This window comes from Doryrhamphus excisus, linkage group LG5, assembly GCF_037039965.1.
Source record: "Doryrhamphus excisus strain RoL-2023G ecotype Guam linkage group LG5, RoL_Dexc_Guam_v1.1, whole genome shotgun sequence".
Lineage (NCBI taxonomy): Eukaryota > Metazoa > Chordata > Actinopteri > Syngnathiformes > Syngnathidae > Doryrhamphus > Doryrhamphus excisus.
In genome coordinates, this window is record NC_136361.1 from 8,381,070 (window position 1) to 8,403,581 (window position 22,512).

At 37.3% G+C, this 22,512-nt stretch overlaps 2 protein-coding genes across 3 annotated transcripts in view; both read right to left on the reverse strand.

Annotated features, from left to right (window-relative positions):
- rgl2 (ral guanine nucleotide dissociation stimulator-like 2) lies at positions 1-14,150 on the reverse strand. Of its 2 annotated transcripts, none has more exons than XM_078790641.1 (18): positions 13,991-14,150; positions 13,749-13,915; positions 13,634-13,690; positions 13,335-13,531; positions 11,946-12,055; positions 11,652-11,867; positions 10,421-10,524; positions 9,443-9,527; positions 6,574-6,633; positions 6,404-6,490; positions 6,274-6,306; positions 4,913-5,034; positions 4,743-4,829; positions 4,572-4,665; positions 3,430-3,654; positions 3,250-3,364; positions 1,531-1,721; positions 1-1,099 (listed from the first exon to the last, which is right to left on the reverse strand). In XM_078790641.1, the coding sequence occupies exons 1-17, from the start codon at positions 14,111-14,113 to the stop codon at positions 1,537-1,539; spliced, it is 2,067 nt and encodes a 688-aa protein (XP_078646767.1). In that variant the 5' UTR covers positions 14,114-14,150; the 3' UTR covers positions 1-1,099; positions 1,531-1,536. The 2 variants fall into 2 exon arrangements, with proteins under 2 accessions (XP_078646767.1, XP_057909236.2); XM_058053253.2 differs by having other exon boundaries at positions 1-1,295.
- LOC144898484 (uncharacterized) overlaps positions 14,143-22,512 on the reverse strand; it is a 15,430-nt gene continuing 7,060 nt past the window's right edge. The window contains exons 3-4 of the mRNA XM_078790501.1: positions 14,215-14,267; positions 14,143-14,161 (exon numbers count right to left, since the gene is read on the reverse strand). Coding sequence (XP_078646627.1) covers positions 14,143-14,161; positions 14,215-14,267 — 72 coding nt within the window. The remainder of the gene's footprint in view (positions 14,162-14,214; positions 14,268-22,512) is intronic.

Genomic DNA, 22,512 nt, shown 5'->3' on the forward strand with positions numbered 1-22,512 from the left:
GGACAACAAAGAAGACGAGGCAGGTTCTTTTAATAAGACGTTTAGCTGCATCCAAAATATGTGCCAAGAATGATCAAATGTGGTACAAAAGTACATTTGTGTCTGCAAAAATATATATTTTTATATTTTTCCATGATTGATGTATTTACAGTGTAATGGAGCCATGGAGAAAAGGCACTAAAAGCATCAGGAGCATCCGTCCTCTAATATTATTACAACTATTTCCATGAGGAGCCACAATCCTCTGGCGTTGTGATGCTCACGCCTTGGCCAATCAGGAGGCCTCATTAGCAACTAGTGCACACGCAGAGGTCACTGGACATGACGACCTTGAAATGAAATGAAACGCTTCACTGAAGCTTTTGAGAAGTCGACAACCTGACACAGTTGGGAAAAACGGGATGTAATAATTTGATTAGCCTAAATGGCTAATGTCGTTTGAGGAGTTGCTGAGTGTTTGCTCAAGGTCGCTTGGTTCGGCTAACGTTAGCATCGCGGTTTTCAACCTTTCTCGGTTGAAAAGCAAACATTAATTGATTCTTCAAATATTCCAGTGCGCACGAACGTCGGCAGAGGCGTACGTCGACGTATGCGTACGTCAAGATGAAACAATGCTCATGTTAGCAAGCCACGCTAATGACGGCTAACGTCATTGCTGTAATAATGAAAATAATATTTCCATTACACGAACGTTGGCAGAGGCGTACGTCGACTTATGCTTATGTCAAGATGAAACAATGCTCATGTTCGCAAGCTACGCTAATGCCGGCTAACGTCATTGCTGTAATAATGAAAATAATATTTCCATTACATATTCAAATACTTTTTGGAAAATCTTACAGTGAAATTGAAAGACGCTGGACATTTAGCGGGTAGTTTATGTGTTTTTCTTGGTGAAATGGGAGATATTTAGGACTCCTTGCTAGCGTAAACACAATATTTATGTATGTACGTATGTATATACGTACATAGGTATACGTATATATTTGACAAGTTTCAATGTTTGAGTGTGAAAACTTTGTCTCCAGCATCAGAGTCACATCATCGCACACCAGGATGACGAATACTGGTAATTTGGTGTATCGGGTCATTTGGAGTACTTGGGAGCAGAAGAAAAAAAGCCAAATAAAAACCAAAATATGATAAAAAAAATACATTTTGGTGGGAGCTGTGGAGAAAGACTACTGAAGAAAAAAAATACTAATAAATACAATAAGACACAGATGAAAAATATAAAAAGAATATATTCAATTAACACAAAACACAATTTGCTAAGACAAGTGTTGTATAAGTCGCTTAAAATAAAATGAAAATAATATGTAAAATAATAAAAGATAAAGTAACATTTGGTAGGAGAAACATTCAAAGAAACAAAAAAAACATCATAGCAAAAAATATAAAAATACACCAAATCAAATGAGATCAAATGTGGTAATCATATTACAGAAAAATGACACAAAAAAAAGAATTAAATTAGAGAATGTCATTTTCGGAAGTTTTTTTTAACAATGAATAAAATAAAAGAAATACCTGGGATCAAAAGAGAGTGCGGACCAGTCTCCTGCCCTTGGCTTTGATGCGAGGATAGGTGGCGCTTGTCTCTGATTGGCTGATGGATGGTGAGCCGAGGGGTGTGCTTGAGTCTTTCCTTCTCAGCAGGAAGTCCACGCTGGATGACGTCATGGCGTAGAAGACGTTTCCCGTGGCGGGGATGACGAGCTCTGTGGAAATAAGCATGAAGATCACGTTCACTGTCGTTATTTTGGAATTATTCCACTATTATTCTGCCAGTAGTCTGCCATTATTCCATGATTATTCCAGGATAACTATACCATCATTCCTCCATTATTCTGCTATTATTGCATTATCATTATTTCCCCATTATTATGCCATTATTCTGTCAGCATTCTGTGCTTATTCCAGCATGATTATGCCATTATTTCATCAATATTCCACAATTATTGAGGCATTATTTCATCAATATTCCACAATTATTGCGGCATTATTTCATCAATATTCCACAATTATTCTGGCATTATTTCATCAATATTTCACAGGTATTCCGGCATTATTTCATCAATGTTCTACAATTATTCCGGCATTATTTCATCAATATTCCACAATTATTCCGGCATTATTTCATCATTATTCCGGCATTATTTCATCAATAGTCCACAATTATTCCAGCATTATTTCATCAATATTCCACAATTATTCCGGCATTATTTCATCAATATTCCACAATTATTCCGGCATTATTTCAACAATATTCCACAATTATCCCGGCATTATTTCACCATTATTCCACCAATATTCTGCCATTATTCCGACATTATTATGCCACCATTCCATCATTATTCTGTTATTACTCCATCATTATTTCAACTTTATTCTACCAATATTCTGTGGTTATTCCAGCAATATTTCACAATTATTCAGGCATTATTTCCCTATTATTGTGCCAATGATCTGCCACTATTCCAACATTATGCTATCATTCCGCCATTATTCCATTGTTATTCTGCTATTATTATGCCATCATTCCACCATTTTTATATGCCATTATTCTGCTATTACTCCATCATTATTTCATCTTCTGACAAATATTAAGTGATTATTCCAGCATCATGATGCCATTATTCCAACATCTTTATGCCATTCTTGATCAAGATTCTGCTATTATTCTTCCATCATTCTGCCATTATTGTGCTTTAAGTCATCATTATTCCGCCATTAGTCTGTGATTATTACATTGTTATTATGCCATTATTTGACCAGTATTCCACTATTATTCTGGCATTATTTTCCCATTATTGTGTCATTATACCAGCATCATTATGCCATTATTCCAACATTATTCTGCCAATATTCTGACATTATTATGATACAATTCCGCCACTATTACATCATTACGATATGCCTTTATTCTACCAATATTCCTGATTATTACAGCATTATCATGCCATTATTCCACCAGAATTCCACTAATATTCCATAATTAATTCACCTTTATTATACCAATATTCTTCCATTATACCAGCATCATCATGCCATAATTCCTAAATTATTCTGTTATTAATATGCTAATATCAGTCCGCCATTATTCCAGCATTATTCCAACATTAATATGCTATCAGTCCGCCATTATTCCAGCATTATTCCAACATTAATATGCTATTATTCCGCCGTTGTTCTGCCATTATTCCAGCATGAATCCATCAGTCTGTCACTGTGTGAGAAGATGTTTACCTTTTCCTTCAGGCAGGAGTTGGATCAGCTCATATGTAGAAGCTTCTTTGGGGTCCTGATTGTGTTTTTCCAGGGCGGAGCTGACGGCGGCGGGCGTCTTGTCATTGCTGGTCACCTGGGAAGAAGAGCGATGCCAAGATGAGATGAGAAGATGACACCAAGATGAAACCTGCTTCTCACCAGGATGCTCCTGTACAAGTTCCCGTCTTGCAGGTCCATGCGGATCCTGATGATGCGCATGTCGGGTCCCGAGCCCTGTGTGCTGTTGGCGGCGTTGTTGCCACAGGAGGCGGAGCGGCGGTGAGATTTGGGCGGTGTGCAAGGAGCGAGTTTGGCCGAGGAGGAGTCGGTGATTGGAGGAGACGTATCGACATCCAAACAGGACACAGATGGAGATCTCATGTGCTGATGTGGAAAAAAAACAACTTTCAATTCCTGCCTGGAAAAAAAACAGCACCGACACAACATGGGGAAGTTGACCTGGCATGCCTTTTTATGCCAATTTTGCCATTTTTTGCCAATAATCACTTGTATGATATTTAGTATTATATTTAGGACCACACAAGAATGATTTCATGTTAGAAACATCTTCATTTTTCACTTTTTTACATCTTTGAAAAAGAAAATGACCCCGTACAACAATAGAAAATGTGAGGATCCATTGTGTGTTGCATAAAGGTAAGTTAAAAATGTGAACGGCATGATATTAAAAATACGTTTTTTGAGGAATACCTGGAATATGAAATGATGAAAATTTTTAATTTTCAAAGATATTTCAAGAAAACAACCTGACCGGGTCATTTTTGACCCACTTATGGAAGGTTGGGGTAGTAACACAAAAACAAAAAAATCTTAAAATGTATAAAAGATAAGTTCAAAATGTGAGTGGCATGATATCAAAAACATGTTTTTTGAGGAATACCTGGAATATGAAATGATAAAAAATTTCATTACGAAGATATTTCAAGAAAACAACCTGACCGGGTCATTTTTGACCCACTTATGGAAGGTTGGGGTAGTAACACAAAAACTAAAATTTCTTAAAATGTATAAAACGCAAGTTAAAAATGTGAACGGCATGATAGCAAAAACATGTTTTTTGAGGAATACCTGGAATATGAAATGATAAAAATTTTCTTTACGAAGATATTTCAAGAAAACAACCTGACCGGGTCATTTTTGACCCACTTTTGGAAGGTTGGGGTAGTAACACAAAAACTACAATTTCTTAAAATGTATAAAAGATAAGTTAAAAATGTGAATGAATAGATACTGAATCCATACCAAAAGGAGGGGCAAAGACGTTCAGGTGTCGTTTTTACCTTGGTGAGTTTGGAGAGCAGGTTGTTGACGGGGGACGAGAAGTCGAAGAAGCCATCGGCATCGGTCGTCAAGCTGCTCCTGGAAGAACTCAAACTGAACGCAACACAAGATGGATGTTTTATGACAGAAATCCTGGCATTTATGACCAGGAAGTGTGTTAGCCTACTTACTCGGGACACTGAGTGATGATGACAGTGGGGGTGGGACCTCGAGGGCCCGCCTCGTTGGGTGCTTCAATCTCATTGGACAGCCTGTAACTACAACACGGCGACGTGGTGTGTAGTGTTTAGTCACGACACACACGAGGACACAAACACACACAGCAGGGATGTTCCTTTACCTTTGCTCCTCCGTTAGCGTGGGCACGCTGTGGTACCAACGCAGGAAGACCTCGTCCTTCGTGAACACGCAGTTCTTACATGAGGACTGCAGGAGGCGGATCTGAGCTAAAACCTCAAATTCCTAGAATCATTAGAATAATCTATGTGAACCCCATGGACTGTACCTATTACATTGCAATCACAGAAAATGGACGCTTCGATAAAAGACATGGTTTCATTCACAGGGGCCCAAAGTAGGGCCATGATTATGATTATGATTGGCCCATGACACTTTGTAGGAATTAATTTAAACACTAAAAATAGCAAAAATAGTAAAAAAAAAAAAGCAAAAAGACACAATGTAAATACATTTTCATGAAAACTAATTGGATGAAAACGTTGTAAAACTACTTCACTTCCCAGAATGCTTGACTTTTATTATGACAATTATGATTATGATTATTATTGGCCCATGGCACTGAATTAGGAATAATTTAAACACTAAAAAACAGCAAAAATAGGAAAAAAGGGCAAAAATATACAATGTAAATACATTTTCATGAAAAATAATTGGATGAAAACGTTGTAAAATACATAATTTCCCAGAATGCTTGACTTTTATTATGATGATTATGATTATGATGATTATTATTGGCCCATGGACTTTGTAGGAATTAATTTAACCACTAAAAACAGCAAAAATAGGGAAAAAAAGAGCAAAAAGATACAATGTAAATACATTTTCATCAAAACTAATTGGATGAAAACGTTGTAAAAATACTTCATTTCCCAGAATGCTTGACTTTTATTATGATGATTTTGATGATTATTCATTCATTCATTCATTTTCTACCGCTTTTCCTCACAAGAGTGATTATGATTATTCATTCATTCATTTTCTACCGCTTTTCCTCACAAGGGTGATTATGATTATTCATTCATTCATTTTCTACTGCTTTTTCCTCACGAGGGTCGCTGGGGGTGCTGGAGCCCATCCCAGCTGTCCCCGGGCGAGAGGCGGGGACAGGGTTGCGACTCCAAATTGTCCATAGGTATGAATGTGAGTGTGAATGGTTGTTTGTCTATATGTGCCCTGTGATTGGCTGGCCACCAGTCCAGGGTGTACCCCGCCTCTCGCCCGAAGACAGCTGGGATAGGCTCCAGCATACCCAGTGCCACCCTAGTGAGGATAAGCGGCATAGAAAATAAATAGACGTAAATCCAAGGAAATACAGCTGGAATAGGTGCAGATTACGGAAGATCTAGAAAGCTTTCTGTGCGGGTTTATCATGTGTAGCTGCTTTGACTCTTAACATTACGATCATGGGTGTGTTATTTCAAGAAAAACGACCAGTGTGTGTCAACCATGATGGAAACTCACCCGTCTCCGCTTGTCAAAGTTGATGTAGCCGTTCTGCAAAACAGGAAGTGTCACAACGAGTCTCAGGAGGGATTCAAAACTGAAAAACTTCCAGCAAAAGTGTTGACTTGCCTCGTAAGGACAAACTTACATCGAGCCTGTCTTTGACCGCCGTGTCCAGCATGGTGAGGTCGGTGAGGAAGATGCCCAGGTATGGCACCGTGCCCTGGGCGCTGGACTGGAGGGACAACGAGACACAGAAGACACCTTCACCTTTGGGCACGTCGTTCAGACACGCGTGTTCAGGTGGGCAGGACTCACCCTGACGGGATGTTTGCTGCTGAGTCGGTTGTCCAGGTTGGCGTACTTGGACGTCCCCTCCTAAGACGCCACACAAGCAAACTTCATTACATTCTTTAAAAATTCCTAATCTGAGGTCACACATTTTGGTATCAATGCAATACGAGTAATAATATACCAATATTTTTAGAAGTCATGGAATGGACAAACAAAACAAAAACTAATTGTATCAATCAACATATTATTATTATTATTATTATTATCATACATATTTGCATGGAAGCTCGTTTCCACCACCGAAAGAAAAAAATATCCCAATGGTAAATCCTAATTATGAGATATAAGTCAAAAGATATAAGTCAAAATTACAAGAAGAAATTTCTTTTTTATAACATAAAAAGCTAAGTCAAAGATAAGCTAAGATAAGTCTTTTTTATGAGATAAAAGTCTTGAAATTTTGAGATAAAGTCACAATTATGAGATAAAAAGTCAAAATTATGAGACGAAAAGTCCTTTTTATGACATAAAAAGCAAAAACACAACACAAAAAACAAAACAAAACAAAACAAACATTGAAAATAAACACAATAGCTATTATTATTGAGTACAACAAATATTACATACAATAAAATCAAATTATGAAAAAAATATGCATGTTTTTTGGGGGCCGCATAAAATGATGTGTCAGGCCAAAATTGGATCCCAAGCCTTGAGTTTGACACCGGTGACAAGTAGAAAGAAGAAAGAAGAAGAAAGAAGAAAAGCCTTTTTTATGACATAAAAAGCTGAAACTATGAGATAAAAAGTCTAAATGATGAGAAGAAAAGTCTTTCTTTAGGAGATAAAAAGCTTGACATTTTGAGACAAGTCCTAATTATGAAATAAAGTCAAAATTATGACATAATAAAGTCACAATTATGAGATAGAAAGTCAAAATTAGCAGAAGAAAAGCCTTTTTTATGACACAAAAAGCTGAAACAAAACAAAACAAAACAAAACAAAATAAAAACCAAACCCAAACCAAACAAAAACAAACGTTGAAAATAAACACAATAGCTATTATTATTGAGTATAACAAATATTACATACAATAAAATCAAATTATGAAATGATATGTCGGGCCAAATGTCGATCCTGAGCCTTGAGTTTGACACCGGTGACCACAACAAAAATAATATAAAAAATATTCATATAAAATATTTTTAAATCCAGCATTAAAAATAAAATAGGCTGAAGCCTTGAGTTTGACACCACCTATATATATATATATACGTATATATATGTATATAGGTATATAATAGGATAGGAAAGGATTGAACTTTCCATAAATACATGAACATTTATTTAGCATCCAACCCACAAGTCCATCATCAGTTCTTCATCTTTCAATATATACTGTACAATATATTTGAACCACAAAAAAACACAGATATTTGTACAATTAAATATAGAAGGAAATTCTTTTTAAAGTTTTTTTTATGAGATGAAAAGCTTGAAATTTTGAGATAAGTCCTAATTATGAGATAAAGTCAAAATTATGACATAAGAAAGTCACAATTATGAGTTAGAAAGTCAAAATGATGTGTTTTGACAAGGCTCCAGTCAAGAAGGCAACACACGCACAGTTTTAGCTCATAATTTGTCTTAGAATTGGGACTTTATGATTGGGGGATTTTTTTTCCCATCCAGTGGTGGAAATGGGCGTTCGCCAATAAAGTCAATAGAGCAAAGTACCAACGCAACACGACACGACACGACATAACATAACATAACATAACATAACATAACATAACATAACATAACATAACATAACATAACATAACATAACATAACATAACATAACATAACATAACATAACATAACATAACATAACATAACATAACATAACATAACGCAACATAACGCAACAAAACGCAACGCAACAAAACGCAACACAACGCAATGCAACAAAACGCAACGCAACAAAACACAACGCAACAAAATGCAACAAAACACAACAAAACGCAACAAAACAAAAACAAAACCAAAACAAAACAAAACAAAAGCAAAACAAAAGCAAAACCAAACCCAAACCCAAACCAAACAAAAACAAACGTTGAAAATAAATACAATAGCTATTATTATTGAGTATAACAACTATTACATACAATAAAATCAATTTATGAAAAAAATATGCATGTTTTAGGATTGAAAGGATTGAACTTTGCATAAATACATGAACATTTATTTAGCATCCAACCCACAAGTCCATCATAAGTTCTTCATTTTAACAATATATACTGAACAATATATTTGAACCACAAAAAAACACAGATATTTGTGCAATTAAATAAAAAAAAAATGTATACTTAAATGAATACTTCATGATTATAATTTATTTACAGTGGTATGAAAAGGTTTGGCCACCCTGATAATATCCAGATTGTCCTTTATAAATCCCTGGTTGTTGGGATCAGCCATTTCAGTGAAATATGGAATATGGAAAACGTTTGGACACCCCCGCTGTAAATGGATGGTGAGCAAGAAAAGGACGCGACAGAAGGAGGAGGACAAAAACTGAAAGGAAAGGAATGCATGAAAGCCAAGATTTGGATGAATCCCTGAGAGGAAGTGACAAGAGAAAAATGAAGCTGTTTCTTGTCTTTTGATGCCCTGCAGCATAAACGCCACGCCGCCATTACAGCACATCACAACAAGAAAAAGAAAGCGTGTCATTTTCTCCCCTGCAACGCTTTTAGAACGACGCCAAGTACACACAATCAACACCTTCATAGCAAATGAAAGAAAGAAGGAAACATGTTGACACAATCAGGCCAAGCGTCTCTCAGCCAGATTAGAATTGATCCAAATTATGATGGCATACGTCCATTCATAATTGGAACAAACTCACCTCCTTCAGGAGTTCTCTGCTCTGTGAGTAGTTGTCCTTGTCCGAGAAGATCTCGGACAGCTCCTCATATCTCCTCGTGGCCTCCCTGGATGCAATACGGGTCATTCCATTTTTCTACCGTATTGTGGACATGTACAGTATATATATATATATTTTTTGTATATATATAATTTGAAAAATATATAATTTGTATAGATTTTATTTTTAAAACAGCATTATTAAAAAACATTTTTTATTGGTATTTGGAGTATTTATAAAAACATGTACAAATTAATAATTATTATACAGTATATGAATCTATTAATTGCTGCTTTTGCACCTGTATCATTATTGCATTTTTAATATATTTTTATTATATTTATATCATGCACCATGTAAAATTTTTACATTTATGAATTATATATATATATTTATATATTTATTACATTTGTACATTCATATACAATGCAATATTTAAAAAAATATTTTAATATTTACGTTATATATTAATATATCATTAATTACACTTGCATTATTCTTGCATTTTAACATATATTTATTATATTTATATTTTGTACTATTATTATATTTATTATTATTTTATTATCATTATATATAATATTATTATATCATTACTATTATATTTAATTTATTAATTATACAAATGTGATATATTTTATTATATTTATTTATATATACAATGCAATATTTTTACAAATATTATAATATTTGATATATGCTTTTACACTTGCATTATTATTGCGTTTATAAATTTTAATTTTATTTTACAAATTTAATATTTAAATTGTATATACTTCCTCATAATCATAAATGCCAAAAATATCCATAGTAAATCGTAATAATATTTTGCCATGTATTACAATATAGGCCCACGTAATTCCATCCATATTAGAATGAGGTGTCAGTATAATGACACGTGACGCCTTGCAACCAGCAGGGGTCACTGTTGCTTCTACACAAGCAGAAGCTCCAGCTCACCTGTCGGTGTCCTGCCAGGTCCTCCTCAGCCGGTGGATGGGGTTACTCTGCAGGGCTGACACGATGGCGTACAGTGAGGAGAAGTTCTTCCTGGCTCGACACGCCTTAGGAAAACACACGCACACACACACACAATGTAATTCCAAGCACCATGTGTGTGTGTGTGTATAAGGTTACAGTGTGAGCTATTTAATAATGCACTGAAGCACCCTTTAAGCTACATGTTGCTGCAAAAGCATGAAAAGAATAGTAAACAGGAAGTAGTTTGGTGTAAATGTACTAAAGCAACGCATGATGTCGGAAAACTCCAGGCTCAGCAGCGTAAGAAAAATGTAGGAAATTTTTTTTCTCAAACCTGCTAAAGTCACTTCATTGACTATCCCAGCTGTCTGCGAGAGGCAGGGTACACCCTGGACTGATGGCCAGCCAATCACAGGGCACATATAGACAAACAACCATTCACACTCACATTCATACCTATGGACAATTTGGAGTGGCCAATTAACCTAGCATGTTTTTGGAATGTGGGAGGAAACCGGAGTACCCGGAGAAAACCCACGCATGCACGGGGAGAACATGCAAACTCCACACAGAGATGGCCGAAGGTGGAATTGAACCCTGGTCTCTAGCTGTGAGGTCTGCGCGCTAACCACTCGTCCGCCCTGCTATCATTATTATCATTATTATCATTATTATCATTATTATCATTATTATCATTATTATCATTATTATCATTATTATCATTATTATCATTATTATCATTATTATCATTATTATCATTATTATCATTATTATCATTATTATCATTATTATCATTATTATCATTATTATGGCGGAGGGGGCGACATGATCTTGTCTGCTCGTCTGAACATGCAAACTCCACACAGAGATGGCCAAGGGTGGAATCGAACCCTTGTCTTCTAGCTGTGAGGTCTGCGGGCTAACCACTCGTCCGCCGTGCCGCCCCACATTGATATATCGAGGTCAAATTTAGATCCTTCGATGTGGGCTCTTCCTATCATTTGGAAGTAGAATTCACCAAGCGTTGGCATGTTCACCCACTAATGGGGAACGTAAACTGAGATTAGACCATCATGAGACATGTTTGACATATTTTTGACAAAAATATGAATCAAAAACCAAATCCAAAAACCAAGACCCCACTCTAAATCATGAGGGTGTTCTCACTCTACTGTACATTGAAGACAAAAGCATCCAAAAGTGAAAGCACCTCAGCGACGCTGATCCACTTCTCCAGCAGCCGAGCTCGCTGCTGACTGCGCAGCCTGGTGGGCCACAAGCAGGACGCCAGGACGGCGTTGGCCAGCCGGTTGAACTGGCGCACGGTGGCCCGCACGGACCAACACACGCCCTCCCGGCCTTTCTTGTCCCTCTGAGACCACAGCGAGCCCAAGCAGTGGTATGGCACCAGGCGCACAAACAGCTCCTGCCAAGTCGAGGGGTGGCCGTCAGTAAGACTTGATCTCCGCCCAACACCCGTGTTGTGGCCACACCTTGAACTCACCGTCTCGATGCGGGTCAGCTGCTCTGCGATGCTGGCCGAGGGGAAGCCCAGGATTGTGGTGGCTTCAAACTTGGAGGGATCGGGGCTCGGGCTGCGGGAGATCTTCATGTCTGCAGGGTTGTCAAGCGATATCTTTATCATCTTTTATCAAATATTTCAGTATTGAACAAATCAGAAATCACTCCACACTCTTTATTGCTCTCTGGTTCTACCATATCTTACTTATTGTGTGGAAATATGGGCTAATAACTATAAAAGCAATCTTCACTGGCTAAATGTACTGCAAAAAAGGTCAGTAAGGATAATTCATAATGCCGACTATGCTATGTTTCATATATTTGCCCAAATAAAACAAACAAAAAAATAATTTCAACAATATGCTCTCTAAATTTTGGTAATTTTCTGCATAATATAAGGATTTTTTTCTGGTAAAATTATGACTTTTTTCCTCATAATAATTAGGCTTTATTCTTGTAAAATTACATTTGTTTTTTATGTTTTCTCATTAAATTAGATTTTTAGAATGCGCAAATGGCCCGTCAGTCACACTTTGGACACCCCTGCCATACGTACAGTAACTATTATTGCTCTCTGGTTCTACCATATCTTACTTATTGTGTGGAAATATGGGCTAATAACTATAAAAGCAATCTTCACTGGCTAAATGTACTGCAAAAAAGGTCAGTAAGGATAATTCATAATGCCGCCTACAGAGAACATACTAACTCCTTATTTCTAAAATCACAAATACTTCAACTTGCTGATATAGTTCATCTTCAAACAGCTAAAAATAAATAAATAAATAAATAAGCAATTAGCTAAAAATGTCATCCAATACTTCTCTACAAGAGAGGAGAAATATGATCTCAGAGAAGAAGTACATTTGAAACACTTCTATGCTAGGACTACGTTATGCTAGCCATAGCATTTCAGTATGTGGAATCAAACTATGGAATGGTACTTGGGTATGTGACAAAAAAATTTAAAAAATTAAAAATTAATTAAATTAAATAAAATAAATAAATTAATAAAAAAATAAAATAAAATATGAAAACCTTAAACTGTATTATGGAAAGCAGGAAGTGAACAAATGTAACAGTTAGTGATTGTAAAAGTACAAGATGGAGGGGTAGGATTTAATAAGCTTTGCTTCTTCCTACTCCTTTTGGACATGTGGAACTGGGAACTGATTATGGGATGCACTCAATTGTAATCTGATGCATGTTCAAATGAAATAAAACCATTACCATTACCATTAAATGCTGTATTCATGACTGGGATGAACATACATACGTAGAAGTTACATAATGTTCCTAGTTACCATGGAAACCATACATAACGCATTCTCATGGTGTCGTTCAAGGATGTCCATTCATTATAAATGCAAACCTTTACAGGCGTTGGGCAGCAGGGCTTTCTCACTAAGTTCCTCAGCTACCCTGAGGAGGCGAGCACGGAGGTCGGCTGCAGACGACGAGTCCCGGGGGAGAAGCGGTGCCAGTCGCAGAAGGCGTGATGGTTCCCTCAAACCCTTGAAGTCTTCAGGGTACTCAGACAGCCAAGCGATGAAAACAGTGCACACTGCTCTGCAGGGTGGCGGTGGAGGGGGGGGGGGGGGTAGTCACCGTGAACGGCGTCAAACATCCATGCACTCACAGGACACCATATTAGGAACACCTGTCACTCACTTGTTGAAGGATTTTCTGGCGTGGCACCTGGAACTGTCGCCGGGTGGGCGCTCCAACCTGAAAACGGATGTTGCACATTGAAATCAAATCTTTGGAATCTCCATGGAAACGGTACCTGTCAATCAGGATGTCCAGCACTCGCTCCGTGGAGGTGAAGGAGCGATAGGTGGCCAGGAAGATGGTGATGAAAGAGGAGTCTCCCAGCGTAAAGGAACGGAGGAGGTGGAGCACCAGCTTCTCTTCCGTGCCCGCTTTCACACACTGGCAACGGGACACGGGCGACTGGCGGGGAGGAGGTGGGAGGAGGTGGGAGAAGGTGTGAGCCACACTTCTGAGATCGGCGACATCACGTCTTACCGTGGGACTGGAAAGAGAGCCGGGCGGTTGTTTGATCACCACGGTGTAGATGACTCCATCCTCCTCTTCCTCCACCACTGTGGACTGGACACACATGAGACACCTCAGCCAAGTGGGCAACATGCATCCATGCTTTAGAGTACAAAAATCCTTTAAAAAGCATCAAATCCACTAGTCCACAGCAGATTGGTACACAGGAGCTTATATAGTAAATGGCGGCCAGCCTCACCAGAGCCAGAGGACAGTACCAAGTCGTCTTCATGGGGGACGACTCTACCTGTGGGAATACAATACAATAATAATATAATACAGTGCAATAATATCATACAATATGGTAATGGTTTTATTTCATTTGAACATGCATCAGATTACAATTGAGTGCATCCCATAATCAGTTCCCAGTTCCACATGTCCAAAAGGAGTAGGAAGAAGCAAAGCTTATTAAATCCTACCCCTCCATCTGGTACTTTTACAATCTATAACTGTTACTTTTGTTCACTTCCTGCTTTCCATAATACAGTTTAAGGTTTTTTTTACTTATTATTTTTTAATAATGCACCTCGTACCGAAGTACAAAAATAATGCATTTTTTGTGTTCAAATTCAAATACAAATATATTTTATGTATTTTTAGGACAAAAGTGTATTTTTGTTTTGAATTCTTTTATTTTTCACTTATATATATAAATTTAACAACAAAACAATAATATTTTATTATGAATATTACCATTATTATGACTTAGCTATTTAATTTCTAACAGTTCATGGATTCACTTTTTATTTGTAAGAAATAATTCATATGCAGTCTAGATATTTTCTCTCCAAATATATTATATTTCCCAAATAACAATTATTCGATCATGAACCTCCAAAATCTTTTTTTAAATCAGACAATTTGTAAAAAATTAAAAGATTAAAAAAACTTGGACAATTTAAATCCCCATATTCTTTGAGGTGATATGAGCATACAATGCCATAATGTGTACCATAGTAAGTGTCAATATAGTGATATATATAGCACATCATGACTGGTTCAAGACTCTTCATCCTTGTATTTAGCAAACATCAACTGCTTGTATTGTTTCTTGAATTGGCTCATCGTTGTGCATTGTTTGATTTCCTTACTCAATCCATTCCATAGTTTGATTCCACATACTGAAATGCTATGGCTAGCATAACGTAGTCCTAGCATAGAAGTGTTTCAAATGTACTTCTTCCCTGAGATCATATTTCTCCTCTCTTGTAGAGAAGTATTGGATGACATTTTTAGCTAATTGCTTATTTTTAGCCTTATGCATTATTTTAGCTGTTTGAAGATGAACTATATCAGCAAATTGAAGTATTTGTGATTTTAGAAATAAGGAGTTAGTATGTTCTCTGTAGGCGGCATTATGAATTATCCTTACTGACCTTTTTTGCAGTACATTTAGCGAGTGAAGATTGCTTTTATATTTATTAGCCCATATTTCCACACAATAAGTAAGATATGGTAGAACCAGAGAGCAATAATAGTTATTGTACGTATGGCAGGGGTGTCCAAAGTGTGACTGACGGGCCATTTGCGCATTCTAAAAATCTAATTTAATCAGAAAACATAAAAAACAAATGTAATTTTACAAGAATAAAGCCAAATTATTCAGAGAAAAAAAGTTGTTACCAGAAAAATGTCCTAATATTATGCAGAAAATTACCATAATTTAAAGAGCATATTGTTGAAATAATTTTTTTTTTTTTTTGGGCAAATATATGAAACATTACAGTGCATTTCTTAATGCCACTCCAAATTGTCCATAGGTATGAATGTGAGTGTGAATGGTTGTTTGTCTATATGTGCCCTGTGATTGGCTGGCCACCAGTCCAGGGTGTACCCCGCCTCTCGCCCGAAGACAGCTGTAGAAAATGAATGAATGCATGAGTTAATGTTACAAATGGGCCCCAAAAAAGAGTGAAAAAAAGAGAGCTGTAGACTAACACAACATGCGTACACTCTGCTAGCTTATTTCATTGCGGCCCTTCTTCTCTCACCTTTGTTTTGTTGCTTTTTTTCCACTCCCAGACATTATTTTACTGGGCATTGGCAGCATAGTTTCACTCTGGTCTGCCGAAACTGCAGGCTGACAATCAACATGCTACTGTGACGGCAGCGGTAGTGGACCAAACCATTTCACATAGCTATGTATGCCTGCGTCACACGGTGTTGTATGGCAGCCAACTCTCACGTGTTGGCCGTGGACGTGGGAATGTGTTATTTTGGAGTACTATCATCCTAGTATGCAACAGTATTATTTGGATAACTACTATCTAGCAATGTTATTATTATTATTATTATTATTATTCATTTTCTACTGCATTTTCCTGGGGGTGCTGGAGCCTATCCCAGCTGTCTTCGGGCGAGAGGCGGGGTACACCCTGGACTGGTGGCCAGCCAATCACAGGGCACATATAGACAAACAACCATTCACACTCACATTCATACCTATGGACAATTTGGAGTGGCCAATTAACCTAGCATGTTTTTGGAATGTGGGAGAAAACCGGAGTACCCGGAGAAAACCCACGCATGCACGGGGAGAACATGCAAACTCCACACAGAGATGGCCGAGGGTGGAATTGAACTCTGGTCTCGTAGCTGTGAGGTCTGCGCGCGAACCACTCGATCACCGTGCTGCCCTGTTATCATTATTATCATTATTATCATTATTATCATTATTATCATTATTATCATTATTATCATGATTATCATTATTATCATTATTATCATGATTATCATTATTATCATTATTATCATTATTATCATTATTATCATGATTATCATTATTATCATTATTATCATGATTATCATTATTATCATTATTATCATTATTATCATTATTATCATTATTATCATTATTACTGCAGAGGGGGTGACATGATCTCGTCTGCTTTATGTCATTGTATGGTCATATCACCTCCTACTTCGGTACGAGGTACATTATTTAAAAAAACAAAAAAAAAAAACCTTAAACTGTATTATGGAAAGCAGGAAGTGAACAAATGTAACAGTTAGTGATTGTAAAAGTACCAGATGGAGGGGTAGGATTTAATAAGCTTTGCTTCTTCCTACTCCTTTTGGACATGTGGAACTGGGAACTGATTATGGGATGCACTCAATTGGAATCTGATGCATGTTCAAATGAAATTAAACCATTACCATTACCATTAGCATTACCATTACCATTCTTTTCTCATTTTGAAGCTCTACTTCCTAAAGTTGCCAACAGTACAAAATGTAAACTCTTTTCATCTGGTTTTAAAATTTTGATAAGAAGTCGATGGACTTGGCTGCAGGAGTCCAGTCCTGTTTGCCGGTAAACACAAAGACAACATCATCCATCCCTGATCAGCGTCTGCAAGGTTGACAAACACCTTAGACTTGTGTCAACAAAAGCGCCATTCTCGAGGAGCTGTCTCTCACTCTGACAGCCACTTCCTGTTTCTGCTGCTGGTGACTTTGTTTCGCCTTTTAGCCAACATTCTCACAACATTCACACCAATGCTGAGTGGGGGGGTGCTTTTCATCTGTGAGTCAACAACACGGGCAGCACCTTGGTAACACAACAAAACACACAAAGGCTAAAATATCTTCGAGAAGGCAGCAGGCGACCGCATGCTTGCTTAAGCATGTTTGAAGGGACGACAGAGGCCGCCCTCCGTCCTGCCCCCGACCTGCCCCCGACCTGCTGTTCTATGCTCACAGCTAATTAGCCGCGACAGGCATACGATTTTTCCAAATTACCTTGACTCGGGCAAAGGTCAAGCGGTCTTTGCGTTCAACACGGTTCACATGGCATCTCCGTATCGAAACCAGTTTTCCTACTCACCGTGTTCTTGGCTTACCGGGGAAAGAACACACATAGAGATAACAACAGACCTTTCCTCTGGCAAGTCCAGACAGGAAGCAGCACCGGAGCTTCCTGGAAATGTTCAAGATGGAGGTACAAGTAGAACTTCCATTCTCCTCATTCTGTCTCATCTGTAAGCCTCGACTTTACGCTCTCAACCTTTGAACTCAGCACCCGGCTGACTGACATTCACCGAATGTGTGTGGAATATTTGCTCCTGGTTTTGGAAAGACACACCTGAAGCAGCAGCTAAGTCCCGCCTCCTGGAAGACTGTGTCAACCGGCCACACCCATTATACACACTCGCACACACACACCATGCAAGGACACACAACTAAAGCTGTTTCCAGAACAATACCCCCCCCCCCCTTCTCCCGCTTTGTGTGGCCCTTCTGGTGGAGAAAAACCAGTCTGACCGATTCCACCACTGAACACAACCCAAAACCATGATGAACTCACAGTGGACATTGGTCCCTCGGGGGCACACACCTTGTTCTTCTCATGTCTTATTGTACATTTTTGGTGGCCTGCAGGATTACTCAGAAACTACACAACCAAACTTCATGGTGGCTACAAGGTTTTCAGGTTTGGTGCAGGTTTTTGTAAACAGGCTCAAACCAATTCAGTGTAAAATGCTGTGAGTAACGGTTTCTCAAGATTCTCATGGGCACTAGGTCTGGGACTTGTCCTTGTCCTTGTCCTCAGTCGGGTCACGTGGGTATGCTCGAGTCTATCCCAGCTATCCTGGCTAAACCTGGACAGGTCGCCAGCCAATCACAGGGCACATATAAACATATATACATATAGACAGTATTATTTGGATAACTACTATCTAGCAATGTTATTATTATTCATTCATTCATTTTCTACCGCTTTTTTCCTCACGAGGGTGCTGGAGCCTATCCCAGTGAGAGGCGGGGTACACCCTGGACTTGTGGCCAGCCAATCACAGGGCACATATAGACAAATATATATACATATAGACAGTATTATTTGGATAACGACTATCTAGCAATGTTCAACAAGTGTCACGTGGGTATGCTGGAGCCTATCCCAGCTATCCTGGCTAAACCTGGACTGGTCGCTAGCCAATCACAGGGCACATATAGACAAACAACCATTCACACTCACATTCATACCTATGGACAATTTGGAGTGGCCAATTAACCTAGCATGTTTTTGGAATGTGGGAGGAAACCGGAGTACCCGGTTATTATATATTGTGAAATGTATAAAAATAAAAAATATTATATATTATTATATATTATGAAAAATACAACAAAATATGTTCTCGTAGCATATGTAAACGTTAAATATAAAAAACCCTATTGTAATGTTAAAAAAAAAACCAAAACACTGAACAAAGTTGTAAGAAAAAGTTGCCAAAAAATGTATATTATTACAAAAATAAAGACAAGGAATAATTACAAGGAAATAAAAACATGCTGTGATTTTAAGTTTACAAGAATAAAGTCAAAATTAAAAGAAAAAGTGGTATTCTAACAACAATAATGTAGCAATTTTAAAAGAAGAACCTCATAATATGAGGAAAAATAATGTCATAGAAGGATATTGAAATGAGAAAAAAACTTACATATACATAAATACATTTAAAAAATTGCAAATAAATATTATGAAAAATACAACAAAATATGTTCTTGTAGCATACGTAAACGTTAAATATAAAAACCCTATTGTAATATTAAGAAAAAACAAAACACTGAACAAAGTTGTAAGAAAAAGTTGCAGAAATTTTTATTTTATTTATTTTTTTATATTATTTTTATTATTATATACAGTATTTTATTATATTATTAAATATTCTAACAAGAATAAAGTAGCAATTTTAAAAAAAGAACCTCATAATATGAGGAAAAATAATGTCATAGAAGGATACAGTTGAAATGCAAAAAAAAAACTTACATATACATACATACATTTTAAAAAAATTGCAAAGAAATATTATGAAAAATACAACAAAATACAGTTGTAGTTTTTGGAAAATGAGCTTGACGAAAAGTCATCGTATGTAATAAAGACAAACAGCGAGAATAAAGTCAATCATATGAGAAAAAAAACCTGTTAAAAAAAGCAAAAAAAGAGCAAAGAGTGAAGTTGATACTATTAACAGCTTTTCACCTCCAGTATATGATAGAGCATTTTTTTCTTGAAATATATCGTATATGAAGTCTTAGCATATCTTTTTTTGTAATTTTTTATGTAAAAAATGAAAAAAAATGTAAAAAAAAGTAAAAAAAATGTAAAAGAAAATGTAAAACAAATGTAAAAAATGTAAAAAAAATGTAAAAAATGAAAAAAATGAAAAAAAAAGCAAAAAATAGTTTTTGTAAAAAAAAGTAGCAAAAAATCTATGAAAAATATACAATTATTTAGGGGGCTTAAGAAATTGCTGAAGCCCCCCTAAAATAGGTTGAATGATGCCACTGGTCAATATTACCACTGGTCAATATTATTGGCTATAATCAGCCAACGATAGTCATTAGCGTATGATCGGTAATCAAGGTTAGCATATCTACAGTACGTGCTGCTCTACAAATGATCAAAGTGGCATCTTTTCATTTTTCACTATTTGTGGCCCTGGAAAAAACGCTAACCTCTCAACTACAAACAAGCCCTAGAATAAACAGAGTATCTACTGTTGTGCCCCCTCCCCCCCATCAAGTCCTGGCAGGAAGTTCATCACAAGCTGACACAAACGCAGGAAGCAGGACGTGATGTGGTGTTGTGAAGCTATTTCTCTTCTATTCCACTTCTTCCATCACAAGAGGAAGCAACGTCAAAGGCTCCTCCACCCCCCTCAACTTGAAGGCCAGCTATTGGCCGCTACAAGAATAAGCAACAGGCAGGAAGTTTTAAAACATGCTCCTCCCCTGCTCCTCTTCTCAGACTTTGACCTAACAAGTCTCCTTTGGGAGCTGTTATCAGATCTCCTTTAGGTCCGAGCTGCTCCAGACGGATCCCCCCAACCTTTATGGAATGACCCAGAAATGCTTTTTAGAAACCACTGCAGTTCCTCAAAGTTATCAGTTCTTGCTAATTGACAAATGTCAATATCAGGGGCATCACTAGGTTCTGTGAATGGGGGGGCGGGGCTTAGCCCCCTGGAGATGCAAATGATATGAATGAATGTACACATTAGATAATCCATAAAACAAATAACAAACAAGAACCGGGATATAATTTTCCCACTTATGGACAGATTTAGATTTAGAGATATTCAATTGTTTTAGGCTATTATTAATATTCATGAAAACACATGCAGAATTTTTTTTTGGATCACATGCAACAACAACAACGTAACAACAACAACAAAAATAAACTAACTCAGGAAGTCTGTCAACAAAAAATACCTACTATGTACATATATTACACAACACAGTACACAACAGTAGCTGGCTACCTGCTGGGTGGCAAGTACAGATCAAATATATAATAATTATTATATTATTAATTAGTGTATTATTATTACTATCATTATTCTTCTTCTGATTATTACTCGTAGTAGTAGTAGGCTAGTATTAGCCTGCTTATTATTACTATTATTATGGTAATGGTTTTGAACATGCATCAGATTACAAAAAAACCCCAAAAAAAACAAAACCCTGAAACGGTATTATGGAAAGCAGGAAGTGAACAAATGTAACAGTTAGTGATTGTAAAAGTACCAGATGGAGGGGTAGGATTTAATAAGCTTTGCTTCTTCCTACTCCTTTTGGACATGTGGAACTGGGAACTGATTATGGGATGCACTCAATTGGAATCTGATGCATGGTCAAATGAAATAAAACCATTACCATTACCATTACCATTGAGTGCATCCCATAATCAGTTCCCAGTTCCACGTGTCCAAAAGGAGATATCAGCTCTTAAATGAAACTCTTATGAGCCATTGTACCAGGCATTAAATTAAAATGGATTAATAAACTGAAAAGACTGAAGGCTGGTCTAATTATTATATGTTATCACATTATTCTATTCCCCAATATTGAAATCTACATTGCCCCCCCCCAAAAAAAATCTACATCGATTGGGCCCTGGTGAAAATGCCAAGCTCCGTCCGATACAAGTCATTAGTAAGTCCTTACATCCTCGTTAAAGCCAAGCAAGAGGCCATATTGGATTCTGTTTGACAGTCAGTCCCGTGAGGCGCCGCATTGATATCAGATAGCGCTGTGAACACAACAGCCATGCCCGCCACATACATTATTTACTGTACTGACAGGCGCAGCTGAGCGTAGAGGAAGGGGGACAAAGAATAAGGAGTTTTTGTGGTGGGGAATTCCTCCAAGCGGAAGCAAAATGTGCGTGCAGGTCATATGCGGCAGGGTCAGGAGGTTAATGTGAGGAAAAAAAAACTGTTTTAGCAAAGATATAAAATGTTAATGTTTGTTCTCTTGGCTCGAGGATGAAAATTTTGCCTCGTTTTAGTGACATAAATTCGACATTAGCATGTCCTTAGTCTGATATCTGACATGTTAGCATCCCTGGGTCGCCAGCCAATCCCAGGGCACATATAGACAAACCATTCACACTCACATTCATACCTATGGACAATTTGGAGTGGCTAATTAACCTAGCATGTTTTTGGAAAGTGGGAGGAAACCGGAGTACCCGGAAAAAA